We start from the raw sequence: 19,291 nt of genomic DNA, 5'->3' as shown, positions 1-19,291 counted from the left end.
GGGAAGGGGCGGGAGCGGCGGCGGAAGGGGCCGCTGGCGGGGATGGAGCTGGGAGGTGGCCGGAGCCGGTAAGCGCTGGGCTGGGCAGGGCCGGTTCCTGCCCCTCGGCCGCTCTCCCGCCCGTGCCAGGCCGCGCCGCGTTCCCTCCGCCCAGGGCTGTGTGTCCATGTGCTCCTCCCGCCGCAGCGGCTGCGCTCGGCCCGCCCGCAGCCCCCGACCCCGCCACCGGCCGCTCGCCCGCTCTGTCCCCGGGCAGCGCCGGCCCGCAGCGAGGCAAACCCTCTCCCCGTCCCTTTCTCCTTGTGGCACCTCTGAGGGGAGGTTAACCATAAATAGCGGCTGTGTTGGAGAGGTTCCCCCAGTTCGGGAGCTGCTCCCCGTGCCCGCCGGTCCCGTGGGGAGACACGCACCTGATGGATGAGAGGCAATTCACTGGTTGTCAAAGTAATTGCACGATGCCGTGGTGGGAAACGTTCATAGAGAAAGCAGTTACTTGTCAAATTAATGTGCTTGCTTTATTTTAAAGCCTGGTCAAAACATGATAAGCATTAATCGAGAAAAAGCACAATATAATAGCCCGCCGTGTAATACAGCAGGAGGCAGTGAATCACAGAGTAAAGCAGGATATATTAAAATGTGGAACCTTTGTCTTTCATGACATCTGAGAATGGGGCGAGCACTGTCTAATGCTTAACATAAGGTGGTTTTCCTACTTCATTCCTTGGAATAGGATGGTTTTCCTTCTTCATTCCTAGTTAGAAGAGCAGAAGTTCTGATTATTCTAATAGCTGGAATTGTCATGTTTAAGTGTGCAGGGGAAGCGTTACATTTCTGTAAAAATATTTTTAAGAAAGGAAGTATAGAATTGAATGTAAATGTGTTCTGAGGGAGTGTGACTTGTCTGTTCAACCTGTTCAGAGGGCATTTTTTCATGTAGATATTACATTGTATTAAAAACAATACCATACTAATGTGTCTAATCAGATCCACAATGGAAACGTACATGGCTAGAACAGCAACAAATAGTACTAGTACTATGTTCTCCCTTCTGAGTTTAGGGGCTGAAGAAACTGAGGTTTTCCTCTACAAATGCTACTGATTTTGTACATGCAATTTGTTTTTGCATTAAAATCTAATTATAGTGGAAGCTAGCTATATTGGGATGCATTTTTTTGTGGTTATGGAGTTCAGCTTATTGGCAGCACCATTAGATTTTTGCAGAAGCTCTTTGTTGTAAGCAAAGCTCTGTTACAATCAGTATTTCTTATGTGTATTGCTGTGTATCTGTTGATGAGCAGTACTGTAATTCATCTTTAATCAGAAAAATGTTATTGGAGCTCATATTGCAGGTGTAAACTGAAGTCTGTTTCCTTTGAAAGCTAAAACAAATTGTAAAAATGTTCTTAATATTTTAAATTAATTTTGCAATTTAATTTTCACCTTAGCATTTTATTTCGTTGTAGGTAATTTAAGTGGTTTTCTAGCATGGACACTGTTGCTAGCCATAGCTGTCATCTTCTCCAGCAGCTACATGAACAGCGCATTCAGGGGCTTCTCTGTGACTGCATGCTGGTGGTGAAAGGTGTCTGCTTCAAAGCACATAAAAATGTATTAGCTGCTTTCAGTCAATATTTCAGGTATGTGAAAAAAAATTCTTCTATTTAAAAAGTTAACTAAATGCTGTTGGCTGAGGGTTTTTCTGAGAAGTGTATTTTTTTCTGTTGGTTGCAGACTAAGTAACTCGTGTGAATATAAGGAGAAGAGGGAAATTGTCCAGAGATAAAGCTGTGTCAAACATTCACAGTATGCTCTTTGATTTTGACATTTTTGTGATTTACTTGCTTACAGGGCTTCATATAATGTTTCTGGCAGGGACCTGCATTCAGTATTTCACTAGAAAAAGATAACTGCTTACAAGGAACGTAGTAGAGTGTATTAACAGAGCCAGATAAGGGATATAATTGATGAAACGTTATCCACTTCTGAATAATGTGACTTGTTTCATAAATCATATTCTAAATAAAGTTTGACTATATAGGTTATTGCTGAATCTCTACTTTCTCAGGTTCTCAAAGACAACAACTGTGTTTTAGAGTATACAGGTGGCCCATTATGCCACATCACTCTTTTCTTCCCCTTCTGTACTGCCCTCAGTTGTGCCTCCAAATTTTGGAGGGTGCTGGATCTCCCAACTTAGTGTTTTATATTAGTTATGAGTAAGCTGCTAGATCTGGCAGTTTTTGAACATCTTGAAACATCTCTAAAGCTTGACTGCTAATTCATTTGTAAGAAACGTATTTTTATGTTATGACCAGGGAAAAAAGATAAGAGGTTCCTTTTTCTCCTCTAGTGGTGTACTATTGATGAGGTGCAATTATGCTCAAAGACCAAATTTTTGAAGTAGTTAAAAAGAACTAAGTGCTCAACTCCTATTAAAATTCAATAGGATATAAGTGGCTAATTAATTTAAACTCTCAACCCAGATCTGTTCATTATAGTTCTGGTTTTAATTTAGATAAGATGGTTTAAAATGATGAAAGAATTTGGATGTGGGCACTGGCTTCAGAGTATCCCCTTCATTTCTAAAGTTTCAGCATAGACTCACATTTTCTTAGGATTTAGAGCTCCTTGCTATTATGCCCACCTTTAAACAAAACCTGATTTGAGATTTAGCCCGCAAATGCCCGTTTGGGGCATCTTCTAGTGTAGGTAAATAACTACATATGAGTGACCTGACCCCATTTATATGTCATTGTTTACTGTGGGAGTATCAGGATTTTAATGTGAGGGTATAAAATTTTTGACTGAGAGAGAGTATGAACCCACTTAATCTAGGACTGGTTGTGCACACGAAGAACTACATCTCTGATGCTGAGAATACTTTACATCAAATAGTAAGAAGTTTTTTGAATTCATTTCACTTTAAAGATTCAGTGAAAATTCAGTGAGTATTGGTTGCACTGCCATTTTAGGATTATGTACCTGTACTCTTCCTTATTCTTTTAGTTGGTTCTCATCCAGTACCAGTAAAAAAAGTACTTTTTTTAAATATGAGAGAATAGATTGAAAATAAGGCCATTATCTTGTTTAATATTGCCATCCTCTTGTGTATTTGTGGAGAAAGAACTAATGCTAAGAACTTCGATAGGTTTACTGATAGAGTTTGGTGGACAAACTTAGTTGCCAGAGGAGAATAGTTTAGCTGACTTTGAGGTCTGTCTTCTCCATTTTACTAGAAAATTTCTCATGTCCTGTTTGATTTGCCATGATGAAAGGAGAAAAACTGTTCTGAGTCAACCAGTTTTGCAATTTTTCCACAAATACACCATGGCACCTAATATGTGAAGAACAGTGCATAAGAAACCACAAGGATAGGGTGTTATTTGAAAGCATGAAAAAATACAGAATTAAAGTTAGATAAAGGATCATTTGCTTTGATTTATACTTCAAGTGCACTAATGTAGGACTAATATATAGGACAATTAATTGAGCAGTTCTGAGAAATTCATCTTCAAAAATACAACAATCTAGGTAAGACCTTGGACTACAAACTGTTGTTTCATACCAGACAGCCTATTTGAGGTGTATGTGTATTTTTCTTATTGCAGCGTTTGTGAATTATTTGTGTTTGTATTTGAATATTTGTCTTATTTTATCAGGACCCTTTTCCAGAATTCTTCAGGCCAGAAGAATGATGTGTTTCACTTGGACATTAAAAATGTAGGTGGTATAGGCCAGATCTTGGACTTCATGTACACCTCCCACCTGGATCTTAGCCAGGACAATGTACAAGCTATGCTGGACATTGCACAATGTCTCCAAGTGCAAAATGTGCTGAACATTTGTCACACCTTTTTAAAGTCTTCTACAGCTGTGGAGCAAGCAGCCAGCATGCCATGTAATAGTGTATTTTCACTGCAGAACACTTTGGGTACGGATACCAGCTGTGCCAGTGATGGCTATGGGACAAACCTATTGCCTGAGTGCTCAGCTGACACACAAACTAACAAAGTCTTGGCTGAGCACCACTCACATGCATCACAGTCTGTTAATCTTCACACCCCCTCGGGTGATGGACAGAAACAACCACAAGACTCTTTAGATGGCAGCTGCACAGATCTTCCATTTAAACAACCAAATTACTACTATAAACTACGCAACTTTTATAGCAAACAGTTCTATAAACAAAACACTTGCTCTGATCATGAGAGAGGAGCAGAACCATCCTTTTCTTACAACACATCCACGGAAATAAACACAGTGGAGAATAATTCTTGCACTGTCAATCACTCCGAGTGTATTCTGGAAACCTCTGATCATTTACCATCAAACTTTCTGGTTCAGTCTGCGAATGAAGCTGCTCCAGACCAAGATGCAGAGAGCACAGTTATGCAGCCCACCAGACAGATGCGGCTGAAAAAGGCAATACACCTCAAAAAGTTAAATTTTCTAAGATCTCAGAAACTGGCAGAGCAGCCCTCTGAGCCCCAAAGTGATGACAATAGAATAACAGAAGTAATTGAACCTGTAAATGAAAGTACCACGGGCACGACAGATGTTAGAGTTACTGATGAAAAAGAAGCTGAAGATTTAGTGAATTCTGAGAATTTTGAACAAACTGTTGAAGTGGAAAGATCTCAAGGTCCTTTGGAACAAGAAGGACAATCACAGACTCTTCAGTCACAGAAACAATATACTTGTGAGTTATGTGGGAAAGCTTTCAAGCATCCAAGCAATTTGGAGCTACATAAAAGGTCTCATACAGGTACAGTTATCAGTTATTTGGTCTGCAGACCAAATATTTAAATTACAGAGAATAACTTGCAGTGTCTTTTGACTGAGAGATGCTGGTTAGGGGTCTACTTTCAAAAGGTTGTGGTTTGGTTTTGTTGGTTTTTTTGGGTTTTTTTTTGATGGATATTCCTACAGGAATAAAGAACTGTAATACTGAGTTTTGCTGGGAGTTGTAGAAAAGATTTCTCCTATGTATTTGGGATTTTGGGTGCTTTTTCAAAGAACATTGTGGGAATTCAGTGAAAATGAAATTTCAGTGAAAATTTTGGTTTTGTCCTGCACTTAGGTGAGTCATTTCTAGTCAGTTTGTCTGGTGGCCCAGATGTTTGAGCCAGATAACAATAAAAAGTGTAAACAAATAAATGGTACTATAAGTATACTAGAATACCTCTGTTCTCTGGTCATATATTCATTGTAAGATACAGGTGATTGGGCCTTGGTGGTAATTTTTTTAACCTGTAGAAATATGCTTTATAACAACTTTAATTGTGTTTACCTAGAGAGTAAGGCTCTTGCAAGCTGCAGAGTAAATGGGAATTTTGAATTAATGTACTTTGTTTTAAAAACTCACAGGTAATATTTTTAAACCTAACATAGATTTATTTTTAAGTATCTTTTTATTCTAGTGAAAAACAAGACCTAATTTACCTTCAAATTAATTAATTTATCTGTTCAATTTAAACAGCATGTCCTATTATTAGGACATTATTATTAAGTTCTTTAGAAGAGTTTTTAAGAATTACCTTTGCTAGTCAGGTAACACCATTGATTAAAGTCCTTGAGATGGTGTTACTCCTGATTAAGCTGTCGAATTTTTTTTGGTTTTCTTTTCCCCTGTATTAAATACACAAATGCATCTCTCTCAATCTTGTCAAATAAACATCACTTTGGAAATGATCATCCACGTATTGGTACTTTGACACTAAATATGAAACGCTCTTGGCAGACATTAATTTATTTTCTTAACTGATCCTTAGAATTAAAAGTTTACTTTTCCATTTTATTCATAGAAAAATCTTCCCAGAACCTGAAAATATGAACATTTTGCATTAGCTTCCTGAATATTCAATTGTTAGCTTTAACTGCTTCTGTATGTTTATGTTTCTAATATTTTTTTTACGTTTTTTCTCCTGTGAAGGAGTTCCATATGCCTCTTACCTAGATCCTCTCTTTGCCTTGTATTTTTTTGAATCTTATTATCTGGTTTGAGCTGGTATCATCAGGTATATTTTAATATCTTAGGTTTTCAGGAAAATAGATGATCAGATAGAAGACAAGAGCATCTAGAAAAGTCCCTGCTAAGGGAGAGACTGCAGTAACATGTGAGTTTGTGCTAGAGAGACCTCAGGATTCTGGAATTCTGTGCTGCTTTTCACACACCATCTTCTTCCAGTAGTTTTCAAAAATTCCAGACTTGAGTGCTAGTTAATTTGGCATTAGCATTCTTCTATAGATGTGCTAAGATGACAAAAGTGTAAGAGCCTAAGTTTAACAAATAATAAGCACATCAAAGGATGGAAAAACTGAGGCAAGGCTATGACTAGAAATGCCTGTTTGCTTCTCTGTTATTTTTGGGAATTATTCCCTGTTGTTTTGCTGTTATTCATGTTAATTTATTTTTAAATACCCAACTAGTGCAAAAAGAGTGTTTGGAAAATTGCAGTGGCTAGTGAGTAGGATGTTAATATTGGGAAGATCTTTAGTAGAAGGTACAGGGCACATTTGTATTGTTATGTTAGATACACTGGTAGTTAAATAATAGAAGTGTATGCTAAAAGCCATTTCTATTCATCTGCCACTTCAGAAAGCATAGCAGATTGCTAGCTAATCAATTTTATTTAAAAACATTCATTTTCTAGAGCTAAGCAAAAGGGTTAGCAGGCATTTAAGTATTACAGTTCACTGAAAGTCCTCCCAATGCAGCTTCGCAAAAGAGATAGAGGAAGCTGAAATGGACATGTCACACTGGCAAACCTGTTTTTAACCCACAAATGACAATTCTTTCAACACAAGTGCTGTGGTGGCCCAGTTGTCAAGAAAAAGCACGTGCGAAAGTCTCTGTCCCTGAGCACTAGGAACTACTAAAGAATTTGCAGGTTAGCATGAGTGCATTGATGAGTTTTCTATGTGAAGGCAGCCAGACTGTGTTCAGCAATCATTGTGCTGGCATGTCTGGCTCTTCTAATTGTATTGTAGTGGACATTTAAAGGAGTCTCTAAACAGAGCTTACTGCATTGACTTTGATTGATTTTGACTGGATGTTATAATTTGTTCTTTATTATATTGACCTGTCTGAAAAAAAGGAAGCAAGTATATCTCTCTTATATAGTCCATACCTGTCCAGGAACATCCAGTGGTTTTGTTGGGGTATTTTATGTATTTTCAGGGAACATCTCAAAAGAACAGCCCCAAATAAACCCAGGCCAATGGAAAGAACTCTTGGCAGGATGGAATGCAACAGGAACAGAGTAGCACTGCCATGTAATACATTGTTGATCCTCAACCTTTTCATTCCCAGCTTTGCTTGAGAAACTTCCAGCATTCCATGCCTTAGTGAGTACAGCTCCTTACCTTTGTGATTTCGTCTTATGCCTTCTTGCCTTTCTCCTCTGGACCTGACACAACACTGCTTTGGTCACTATTGTGTACTTTATCTTCACCTCTTCTTGCAGAGTGTTGAACAAGAACGATGCAACAGAAGATAGAAAACACAAGGCAGCCCAATCGTTCAAAAGTAAAGTCCCCTGGATGTTTGTTTAAGCATTGTCTAAATTGTATTCAGTTACTACTATTCCCCAGTTTTTCTCTATTGCTGTTGATCCAGCCATGGATCCCACTATTGTGTACTTTATCTTCACCTCTTCTTGCAGAGTGTTGAACAAGAAGGGTACAATCCTGGTGTTCTCAGATCAGGTTTTTGGTTTGGAATTCATTGACAGTTGTAGAATCATAGAATAATTTAGATTGGAATGGATCTCCTGAGGTAATCTACTCCAGCCTCCTGCTCAAGGCACATCAAATTACATCAGGTTGTTTTGTTCATGACCTTGCGTAGTGAAAATTTTGGACATCTCCAGGGACAGAGTTTCCACAACCTCTACAGTCAGTCACTCCCAGTGATCCCTCATGGGATAAAAGATTATTTTCATATGTCTAATTGGAATTTGTCATGATCGAACTTGGGTCTGCCACCTCTTGTCCTAGGACTGTGTACCAGGAACAACCTGCTTGCCTCTGCCTTCCCAAGCCTGTAGACAGCAGTGAGATTTCCTGTTTGCCTTCTTGTCTTAAGGCTCCAGTTATGGTCTCACCAGTGATAGGCAGAGAAGAATAACCTTCAGCTTACTAGCTGTGCTCTTACTAATACACCCTCAGGTACAGTGAGGCTAATTGCTTCTGAGCAATGGGTTACTTGATAAGCCCAGTGGTTTGGAATTCTATGCAAGTGCAAAATTGTTCTCCAAAAACGAATTTGATATTTCTTTTAAAAAAACCCTTTTGTTTTCTCTTTATCTTGGGGGAAAAAACTTCCAATTCTTTGTACATCAGTACAGTTAGGATGAGGCTGCATGCAGCCTACAACAATAGTTTTGAGAAATTTGAGCCTCCACTTCCTTCCCTCTCCCTCTAGTCGTTTCAGAGTGGATTCCTATTCAGATACTGTTCTTTAGGTCTACAGTCACTTTTTTCTTGTATGGGTAATTTCTGCAAAAATTGCTACTAGTGTTTTTTAACCTCCATTGCATATTATCTTGATGCTTTTATGGTTTTTAAAATTCTTCCCAGTTGCTACAGATCTGGGTCCCTGTTGGTTTCATTTACATTTGTGTTGTCAGTATCAGAATTTTTAGTGTTTTGCAAGTTTAAAGCCATAATGAAATCAAGCCTCAGTGCTCTTTATAGTTGAGTTACTTTATAGTTGATTTACTGGTTTCATAATTTTTATGTTTAATTGAAGAAAATTCTGGTTTTTAAAACTGCCAGATTTCCATTCTTTATTAAGTAGACAAAGTAGATAAAGCTTCAAGTTGTCAGACTAACTGCAGGGTTACAATCTGTGAAGTAACATAACTGTACGTTAACTCTGTGTTTTAAAATCTAAAGAGAATTGCATTTAGTCCTTGATCCTAAAATATATTGAAAGAACTTAGTCTGTATTTGGCAGGAGGAAAGAAAAATGGAATTTCCACACCTGGATATGATAGATGTTGCTTGTAACATTTCTGATGTAAAGAATACTTACTGGAAGAGTAGCCAAAAGGTTTTCTGTAAAGTCTGGAAAATTACAATTAAAGAAGTAAATAAAAATCTTAGACAGAATTTTTAATCACAACCAAGATGAAACAGTGTAAGAGCTCTTTTTCCCTTTGGAAATGTTCTGTTTTTAAAATCATATGGATTTATACCAGTTTTGTTGCCCTGCACATGTGGGACAGGTTATAAATGTCCTTTAAATGTATAGCTAGACTCATGAAAGATGATGAGAAGTGTGACTGTCCTTGAATCAGTGGCATTTGAGCATCATTTTTGTTTTCAAAATTCTAAAAAATGCACATTAAATTTTATCAACAGTGTAAAAACTAGGAAACCAAGAACTAAGCAGGGGAAAAAAACCCCACCTTTATGAAATACTGTAGAGGAGGAAAAGTTATAACGAAAACATATTTGTCTTAAATTGACAGCAAGAGAATTGTTGTGCAGTCACATTCTAGATTGAGAGTCAAGTTATTTTGAAAAGCTGAAGTGGGCTGCACCAGTTTTTGCTAAAGCTGCTAATCTGTTTTTCAAGGTTCAAGAATAACAATTTTATATGTATGAATTCAGAATTTTGGAGTAAAATACTTGGGTTAATCTTCAGATAGTTTTATATAGGATGAGAATTTGAAGGCAAGTATGTATTTTCTGGAAGTGAATGGCTATGTGCTGAGCAGAGATGTATGGTAGACACTGAAATCAGAAAACACAATTCTTCCAAATTAGCTTCCCTTCATTCCTCCTTCTTTTTAAGAATGTGTCTCTGTCTGTGCAAGTGAAAAAACAGGTACACTTCCCATCACAGTTGTTGTTGGGCCTTATCATCTATTCTGTTCTTTCTGGTGATGTGATGCCCCTTTCATTTCAAATGAAAAGCATTTAAAAAAATTAAAACCTGCACCCATTCATATCAAAACTCTTCTACTTGTTTTGAAAGATAAATTCTGTTTCTGAGCAAGTCTGCCTTACAAACTTAGTGGTAAAAGCTGTGTTTCCCTCTTGAATTTCCCCTTAAATACATAGGTAAGTGTCCTTTTGGGAATATTTTTTACTCTTACATTACATGTTTTAAAGGAAGTGTACCAATTTTAACCATTTCTGTTCTACTGCAACTCTTAGAAGTTCTATGTTCTGTTTCTTCTTTTAGGTGAGAAACCTTTTGAATGTAACATTTGTGGGAAACACTTCTCACAGGTGGGAATATTTTAAATATTATGGTACTTACACTTGAAATGCATCTCTGTGTTGATTCTAAAAATCTTGGGTTTAAGATTAGATTTTTTTTTTTTTGTTAAAAGACAGAATTCACATTAGGGATAAATTATTAAAATGCCTTATTTAAAAATAACATGTTGAATGTTTTGGATTTCTTTGATGCATTCTGTGTCTTTGATTCTGTCTGCTCTCAGTAGATGTGTTATGTATTTTACCTTCAAATGAATGTTTAACTATACAGAGCCACAACTATATTTGAAATACAGAGAACATTCATTTCCAAACTGTTCTTTTGCTTTATGCTTAGGGGTAAGTTGTGAATAGCATTTTTACAGTGTCTGGAAACAGTGCAGGTTCATGTTTTATATAGTGTTGTATTCACAATAAAGTTTCATCTTCCTAAATGGCATAAATTGTTAAGTAGATTTGAGTCAGATAAAAAAAAATTTGTATCCGTATAATTGGTCTGAGTTTCTTTCAGTGAGAACATCACAGTCTGTCTGAAGTGACAAAACTCAGCTATGATTTAAGAAAAACTTCTTGTGAAATTCCATACTTACATACAGGGCCTAAGCTTAAGCTGCTCAATTTGCCCTCCAGTGCTTGCTTCCTGTTCTGGGTACAACAACTAATATGTATTTCTACAAATTTGGTGCCTAGTTGTCTCACTATGTATGCCCATTTCCTTTCTGATTTCGTGGTTGAGATGTGCACATCTAAGTACAGCAGACAGTAAACAGGTGCATATTTTTATATTAAGATTACATAATTATTGTTGAATAGCTTTGGCATTTCTTATGGGTCCTGGTTTAAGAATTAGAGCTACATGCTCTGTGCCTATCCACCCACCACTGGTTGTGCTTCTCTTGTCTCGGTTTCACAGCCCACCAGTGGGACTTTTTTGACCCATGAATCTGATGCCTTTGTGTCCTCCACCTTGTTGCTGAATATCAATATAAGACTGCATCCAGTGAACAATACTGTTTCATCGTGCTTATTGGACAATTTTCAGCAAAACTGGGTCTTATTTTTAGGCAAAGAAGAGCATTTTCATTCATTTTGAGGGCTGAGCTTCTAGTTATTAAAAGAAAAACATGGATGTTTCCAAATTCCATTAAAAGTACCTTTGGCAAATGAAGTGGTATTCTGTACTACTACAGTGGGGGAAGAGGGGGGAAGTGTCACACACTCAGAGTGTATGACAGGCATGACAGACTCCTCATGCAACACACTTTGCTCCTCTTTAATTACAGATACAAACAAAACCCCTGACAAGGCTGGAGATTTTTGCCTTTTAATTAAACACACCCAAGCAGCTTCCCTTTGCTCTGTTCTACCACACTTGCCTGAAGGTGTAGGTAGATACATATTGGTGGACAGCCCCTACATGTCCAGCATACAAGCCAGAGCATTCAGCCTCTGTGCTGCAGTTCTTTCTCTGGTCATAAAGTGGTCTTGCATATTGCTGAGGTATTTGGTTTTGAATCCTGCAAATAAGTGAGGTTTCACCTACAAGAAAGTAAGATGCAAGGATAATTACTATCTACTTCTTGCTTAAAATACCATCTCTAATCTTGGCCTTTATCTTCTCTGTCTGTAGGCACAGAAATAGAAACACTTTTCTCATTTAAGCCTTCATGATCTGTGCTTTTGAGACAGTGCAGCTGTTGGGCATGGTGGGATGTCTGCTCCTGCAGAAAGTAGCTGATGTGCTGCATGTTGGAATGTGGAGCAGAAAGTGAAGGAAGTAGGGGAAATTTACATGGGAACTCATAGCTGGGGACAAACAGCCATAAATGTCTTTGATTTTTTTGAGAAAAACATTCATTTTTTTACTTCCAAGCCTGCATCTTCCCTTACTACTTGTACACAGCTTGTTGTGATGTGAAGCCTCTCTGGCTGGTGATCCAGGATATTGTGTTTTACCTCCTTCTGCAGAGATTCTTTTGGGAGCCCATGTGCATAAGTTCCTTCATGTTCAAAGCTTGCCATTTACAGAAGGACTAAGTCTGGCATATCTCTCTGGTCTCCAAATTTGTGAGGAGCTCTATGCAACCATTAAGGGGATTCTTCTGAGCATTTTTTTTCTTGCACTGAAATGCAAGCAAAAGTCCCCTTAAGTTTTTTTCATTGGGATGGCATGTGATGCGTTAACCAAGGTTGTGTGCCAGCTCTAAAGCTTAAGAAAGGATACAAGCCAATGATGTTTTTACTGGTTTTTGTCTTAGCACAGTTAGTAACAAGCTTTGCCCTCATTAGGAGGAAAGGACATAGGCTTGTAATAAAGAAATTGATCTACTTGCTGCTTTATGTAAAATGTTTTTATTCTTACTTAAAATGCCTTTATGGGAACTATTTCAAAATAGTTGTTGCACTTCAAATTTACCTTCTGTCTTTATCTGGAATAACTTTCAAATGCCCATTATAGGATTTGTTTGTGACATGGATAGAAGTAAAGGTTCTGGTTTTTTTTCTGTATGTTTTTCTAAAATGCACTGCTGCATAAAATCCCTTGTCTTTGAAAAGCAAAAATTATTCCCTGGTTCATCTTCTTCTTCCCCAGAAATAAGTACCTAATGCCTCTCTTTGAGTGGGTTTCAGTATTAGAAAGTTTGGCCTTAGAAAACAGTGGTTCAGTCACACTGTTGTCTGAAAAAATATACAGGGGTTAAAGAAAGCTCTTTCAGGGTTCAAACACTGATCCATTTGATACTGTCCTCTGTTTGTGTGTGTCTGCAGTACTTGAGTTCTGGTATATTATCAGGTCTGATTACAGTGGTGGATCTTAACAGGTAATTTATTATCTAAATGAGTCAGAAGAAATTACTCTGGGTCTTACTTTTGTTGTCTTACTGTGACTGGTGGGACATGATAATCCTTGCATCTCAAATTTTCTTTCCTGGTGTAAAGGACTTAATGTTTCTTTATTGCACTCAAATAAAACCAGGCAGTTATCAGTCAAAGGGAGTGGAAGGGCTAAAAACTGCCTGTGGAAGTAGGCGCAATGTCTGGAACATCTGCAGCTCTTCTACGAGGTGTGTCTTGTGCTTGTGAGAGCTGGACTCAGGGGAGTGGCCATTTAGAAGGACCAGAGGCTTTAGAACATTTTAAAAAAAAGGTGGACTCAGTAAGAAAGTTTTATCTAGTCATAGTCTGGTTTGCCTGCTAGACTAGCATGATTTTTAGAGGATTGAGAGAGGAAAGATATGTAATAAAATAGTTACTAGTAGTCCAATTTGTTCTTTTCTGTACCACCTGTTCTGTTTTATTCTGGTATGAGTAAATAATTTCAGGTTTGAAGCATCTGAGTATTTTATGGATAGAGGAATGCTCACCCTATTCTTTTCTTTTTAACCATCTGGTAGGTGAATTCAGACATACTTGTGTAACAATAGTTTATTTGTAGGACAGGGAAAGTAAGACTAACATGAGCCATATTGCTAGTAAGTTAGTAAGTTCTCTTTTTCACTGCATTCTAGATAGTATAATTTTAATTTATCATTTGATCTGCTTTCAATTATAGGTTTTTTTTTTCACTTAGCATTTGATTTTAGGCTTCTTGTTTTTATTTTTTCCCCATTTCTGTTCTTGTCAATGTATAATTACATACATAAACAACTTGGTCTTGAAGTCCATGGTAGTCTGTCTTTACTGGAGAAGAATGCTTGAGTTCATACATGCTTTGTAGTCTTCTTAGTCTGCCTTAGAAGTAGGAATAAAAAGCCAATCTCATAGTTCCCATCATTGTTTTTTTTTAACTGTATACAACAACAGGCAAGCTGAATTTAAATGCTTAAATTACTCTCCTTCAGGCAGGTAATCTCCAGACACATTTACGTCGACATTCTGGTGAGAAGCCATACATTTGTGAAATCTGTGGGAAAAGGTGAGGAGAATTGTTCATCTTAGTTAACGTGAAAAAATTTGTTCATGTTTTCTGCTAATCTTTGTGATAAACTAAGGGCCAAGAGCTAAGGCAGCATGCTGCTCCATTTTATTTAGAAGACACTGGGTTTAAGTGTGTGTTAATGGGATTAAAATACATAAATGTCTGCAACTGACTTGTACTGAGTAAAGTAATCGTGTCACCAGAGCTTGTGGTCTGAGTTTTTTGTACATTGGTATGTAGATAAGAATAGCTTTGAGTGTATTTTGTTGTGTTATATGTATTGTGTTGTATATTGTTGCATATATTTTGAACAGTGTGAGTCACAATAAATCATGCACATTTGTACCTTTCCCTCACATTTTTTTCGTTATTTGGTGATACTTTTTTTAACATTTTATGGAATTCTGAAGTATGGGAAGTTTGAAAAATTTAAGCAAAGCATTAAATCTGCTAGCTAACAGGTGACAGAAAATACACTAATGCAGGAATAGCATAAAATGCAGAATGAATTGGTAATATTAATGGTAAAAATATTTTTTGGAGTTTTTTTCCTAGCATAAATTTAATTGGACATTGTCAGTTTAAAAATGTTTTTCTTAACTGCATCCATTTATCTGTGTATTAGGTCTTTGTTCAGAACATCAGGCATTCATTAAAGCCAATTTCCATATGAGACTCAGTTTAGGGAAATAAGGGCCTTATAAAGACACTGATTGGGTTTTGTGTTGTGTTACAGATTTGCTGCTTCTGGTGATGTTCAGCGCCATATAATTATTCATTCTGGAGAAAAGCCTCACCTGTGTGATATCTGTGGCAGAGGTGTGTAAGAACCAAAGTTTCTGCCTCAGGTTTTTTGAGTGAAATGTGAGGAGTCATTTTAATCTCAGTGTCTGTCATATTTTTCTAGGTTTCAGTAACTTCAGTAATTTAAAGGAGCACAAAAAGACCCATACAGCAGATAAAGTATTCACCTGCGATGAATGTGGGAAGTCATTTAATATGCAACGAAAATTGGTAAAGCACAGAATCAGGCACACTGGAGAGAGACCATACAGCTGTTCAGCTTGTGGTAAGGTTCACTGTGCATTGCTTGGTTGTGTCTTTGCTTTTCAAATAATGAGTAGAAGTTCTTTTGTCAGCAGAATAACAATTAACCAAAATTGTTTTAAACTGAAATGCCATATTGTGAAAGTTAGTCACAAAATCTTCTGTCTTGCATGCTTCATAGTCTTTAATTTGGTGTAATAACCTCCTTTATTTCTCATAGATTTAAAAGAGAATTTCAGTTGAAAATTAGAGAAACTAAGAGGAATCAACATTGTATGTGGACGTGTTTGCTAAAGAGCTGCTCATAGTGGCTGCTTCAAAAATAGATCTATTTGCAGAATAGTCCTTTCTGATGGAAAGTTAGGTCTGACATTACTTGGCTATTGATGGGGTCTTTTTTTTTTTTCCAGTTGCATACCATTTGATTTTAACTCCATTCACCCACGGAGTTTGATAATAACAACCCTTTGTTACTTTGCTTCAACCTCTGGAATAAAATCAAAACTTGAGCAATGTTTCAGAACACCCATTTTCAAAATGTGTTAGATAGGCCATACTGCCAGGTGGTCTGAAAATGGCTTTTGATCAGGTCCATCCTGATCTCATAGATTACATAGATTATGCATCCTGCATACTGGTTTTTTTTTTTCCCATTATGTGCTATTTTGACAGAATTTCATTCATGTTCTGAGGAATCAGCTTTGGAGGAGGGTAGCTTCATATGTTCAAATCCAACTGCAGTATGTTTAGAAAAAGCCAATATTATCAGGAGGTCTTGCATTAGAATGAGGGGATAGACGTGCAGGATATGAAAGTACAATCAATCAGTTGTGTTGCTGTCATTAAACAGGCTTGTTTTCATTTTGTCTTGTAGTGGTCTTTTGAATATTTTTGATTTTAGCCAAGTCATCTTATTCTGAAAAGACAAAAATTGTGCAAAGAGGCTCTGATGAAGCATTAAGAAATCATTCACATTATGCAAAAGATCCACACGTATTATCATTACTGTTTAATGGCTCTTCTGAAGAGAAATCTGTGCAGCAAAGTAGAAAGTATGCTGCTGGAAATCGAGACTGCAGTTTTATTGGGCAGTCATTTAATACAGTTTGTTTTAGTTGGTATCTGTCCTCACAAAATAAATGAGATAAAAATCACAAGCTTACTTCTACTATTTTAAAGAATGTGAGGTGTCTGAATCATGTGGCAATTCTGGAAATTAATTTTCTCTTTTTCTGCTTGTTCTTCTACACTTTGCCTTGGTTCAGCCTCAGACACTTTTCTTTGCAGTATGGTGATTGAGCTTATTTGAGTCTGTAGCTTTGGAGATAGGCAAACAGTGGAATATTTTTCTGTATTCTAATATTTACAGCAATAAAAAATTACAGTTCTCACACATTCTCTGGCTAGGACTGTGGCATTATTTTAGCCTATAGTTAACAAAAAAGCTAACTTTGTCAGCAGTTTGAGCGTTGTTGCTTGGTAATGAACAAACCATTTCTTTCTATGATGAAGCTTTCACTGGAAGAATATATTTAGAAGCTTATCAGCATATTGTTTTTCCAGACAGACAAATTAAAATGATAGTTTAAAATTATTTTTTTTCTCCATGAAGATTGAGACAAACTAAGAGCACTCACAGCTTTCGAATACTAATGGATATTCTTGTCTCTGGAGACGAAAACTAAACCCACTCATTGGGAAACACAAGTTAGAAAATCAGATCAAGAAGAAGAAACAAGTTAATGGAATTGTAAAAATAGATGGAACTTGTTTGAACCTGTTCTAGATAAGAGACTGGGACATATGATACCGTATCACTTGATAGTTTCTGTAAATAAAACATGTTTATTCACTTGTGTTAAGAACAATATCTGAATTTATCACTTGTGCCTCGTAGGGAAATGTTTTGCAGGCTCTGGGGACCTGCGCAGACACGTGAGGACTCACACGGGGGAGAAGCCCTACACCTGTGAGACGTGTAACAAGTGCTTCACTCGCTCGGCCGTGCTGCGGCGGCACAAGAAGATGCACTGCAAAGCCTCCGAGGAGGGGCCGAACGCACTCGAGGAATTCGCTCAAGGGATCGAAACGCCCGACCTTGACAAGTCCCAGAGTTCTGACTCTTTTGGCCAAGAAATGTCTGTCACGTTGTTACCAGTGTCTGTTAAATTCCCCGTTCGCCCAGCTGGAAACTCGGCTGAGTTTGACGGTTCTGCGGATTCGTACTGTAAGTTGCGATCAATGATCCAACACCACAGTGCAACAAACCCAGAGAAACTCGGTGTGGATTCTGCTAAACTCCTGAAAGCCCAGGCACAGCAAACTCCACCAGCAGCATATGCTTATGCAGACGCAGATGTGTCTTCAGCAGAGGGACCCTTGCAGTCTGATAGCATTCCCATGATCCGCTCCTCCGTGGCTGGCCTGGACAGCCACTGCAGTGACCCCCTGGGCAGCCGGGCCTTGTCTGCCACTTACAAGAGTAACGAGGGCCCCTTCTTCTCCAGCATGACCCTCTGGGGCTTAGCAATGAAGACCCTGCAGAACGAAAGCGAATTGGAGCAATGAGGGCTCAGCTGACTGTACCAAAACTTCTTAGAGGCGTTTCATGCTAATGTGATTGCAATTGCACTGCAGCATAGGGAGATCACAGAGAGTTTAAGCCAGGTAGCTTGGACACTGACAGGAATCAAAGTGCTCATTCCCAGAACCACGTGTAGGCTGCCTTTATTTACACTGCTTCTCAGCAAAGTTTAAATGCACTGTTGGGGACCTTTGTTGTTCTGTGACTGCACTGTGTAGCTCCTGTGTTATTGCCATGATATACTAAAATTTTCTGCTGACTGAATTTGCCATTTAACTTAGAATTTTTACCTGACAATGGAGGAAAGGATGGCCAGTGTCTAATTTCATGGTATGGATACAATTCCAAGTATGGGTCATCAGAGCCGTGTGAGGGTGTAGATATGGCAGGAGGAAAATGCTTAACCAGTCCCTAGTGAACCTGAGTTTCAGTAGTGGCTTTCTTACCAGTAGGGTCATTGGTTTACAGGACCTGAGCATGGTGACATTAAATTTAAATGTTGAATACTGGACAATATTTGTGATAGTGCAAAGTAACTGTATATCTAGAAACTTTATTTTTTTACAATAAAAGCGCTTTTTTTAGTATTTTATAAACTATTTTGCACAGCAAATTATTTGTACAATGAAGGCCAAGATCAAGTCGTGAATAAAGGGAAGTTGTTTTACATTGCTTGATGTTTTGTCTTTCTGTGAAGGATTTTCAGTAACAGTTCCATCTATTCCAGATCTCTTTGCAATGCTAAAGGGGATGCCACCACGAGAAGAGATGCACTGTAAAATAAATGCAATCAATACACCAGTGGGTTGTCTTGTGCTTGAATGAGTATAAAACATTGGCTGATTAATGGAATAAATAGACTGTTACAGGATAGAAACGTTGCTTAGAGGCCTGTTTCTGCTTTGGTGCTTTGAATAGTTGCTGCATTTCAAACTGCTTGCTACAGATACATGACATTCTGTGGAAGTTTAAAGCTTGGAAAATACAGCATGTTTCTATCTTTTTAAAGTGCTCACCAATTTTTTCCCCCAAGAATTCAAAACTAGTTGTTCCATCTCTTGTTGTGTTAACCACCATACGTTACAATTTGGGGCTTCACTTCCTTACTTCCTTTACTTGGTCCTTGTACCTTCCTATTTTTAATTGCTTTCACCCAGAGTTAAAATGAGAGAGTGTTTCTGGCCACAGCATAGGATGGCATCCTTCACACAAAAGGGACAGCCCATTACACTGTCTGTGTGAGTTTCAAAACATACACATTTCTCTCAATAGTTATTTAATGTTATAAAAAGCTTTTTTACTACATTAACAGACCAGTTAAAAAAAATTCAGCTGCACTGGAGACCAAATTCGAATTTTTTTTCCTCAGCTTTCTTTTCTTGTAATGCTCATATACTAAGAAACTTAAAAACTCTGTTTTTCCAGCCAGTGAAGTCAAAACACAGCAGCTTTTACAGGGTGTGTGTTAAAAATAGCACATAGTCTAGCTGAATACAGTCCCATATGGA

General features: G+C 37.8%; 1 protein-coding gene across 2 annotated transcripts; it reads left to right on the top strand.

Moving 5' to 3' along the window:
• Window positions 1-20: 20 nt before the first annotated feature.
• ZBTB49 (zinc finger and BTB domain containing 49) lies at window positions 21-18,460 on the top strand. 2 transcript variants are annotated; one of them, XM_032109670.1, is made up of 8 exons: window positions 21-444; window positions 1,464-1,637; window positions 3,660-4,765; window positions 10,196-10,242; window positions 14,076-14,149; window positions 14,889-14,971; window positions 15,060-15,221; window positions 17,097-18,460. In XM_032109670.1, the coding sequence occupies exons 2-8, from the start codon at window positions 1,486-1,488 to the stop codon at window positions 17,765-17,767; spliced, it is 2,295 nt and encodes a 764-aa protein (XP_031965561.1). In that variant the 5' UTR covers window positions 21-444; window positions 1,464-1,485; the 3' UTR covers window positions 17,768-18,460. The 2 variants fall into 2 exon arrangements, with proteins under 2 accessions (XP_031965561.1, XP_031965562.1); XM_032109671.1 differs by having other exon boundaries at window positions 29-68.
• The last annotated feature ends 831 nt before the right edge of the window (window positions 18,461-19,291 follow it).

This window comes from Corvus moneduloides, chromosome 5, assembly GCF_009650955.1.
Source record: "Corvus moneduloides isolate bCorMon1 chromosome 5, bCorMon1.pri, whole genome shotgun sequence".
Classification (NCBI taxonomy): Eukaryota; Metazoa; Chordata; class Aves; order Passeriformes; family Corvidae; genus Corvus; species Corvus moneduloides.
The sequence above is the reverse complement of the archived record's forward strand: the minus strand, read 5'-3'. Positions and strand labels throughout refer to the sequence as shown.

What these genes read in the sequence shown, in the direction of transcription:
- ZBTB49 (XM_032109670.1), top strand. Translation starts at nt 1,486, where the DNA reads ATGGACACTGTTGCTAGCCATAGCTGTCATCTTCTCCAGCAGCTACAT. An exon ending in GTGTGATATCTGTGGCAGAG is followed by an intron (nt 14,972 to 15,059) that starts GTGTGTAAGAAC and finishes ATATTTTTCTAG; the next exon opens with GTTTCAGTAACTTCAGTAAT. An exon ending in ATACAGCTGTTCAGCTTGTG is followed by an intron (nt 15,222 to 17,096) that starts GTAAGGTTCACT and finishes TGTGCCTCGTAG; the next exon opens with GGAAATGTTTTGCAGGCTCT.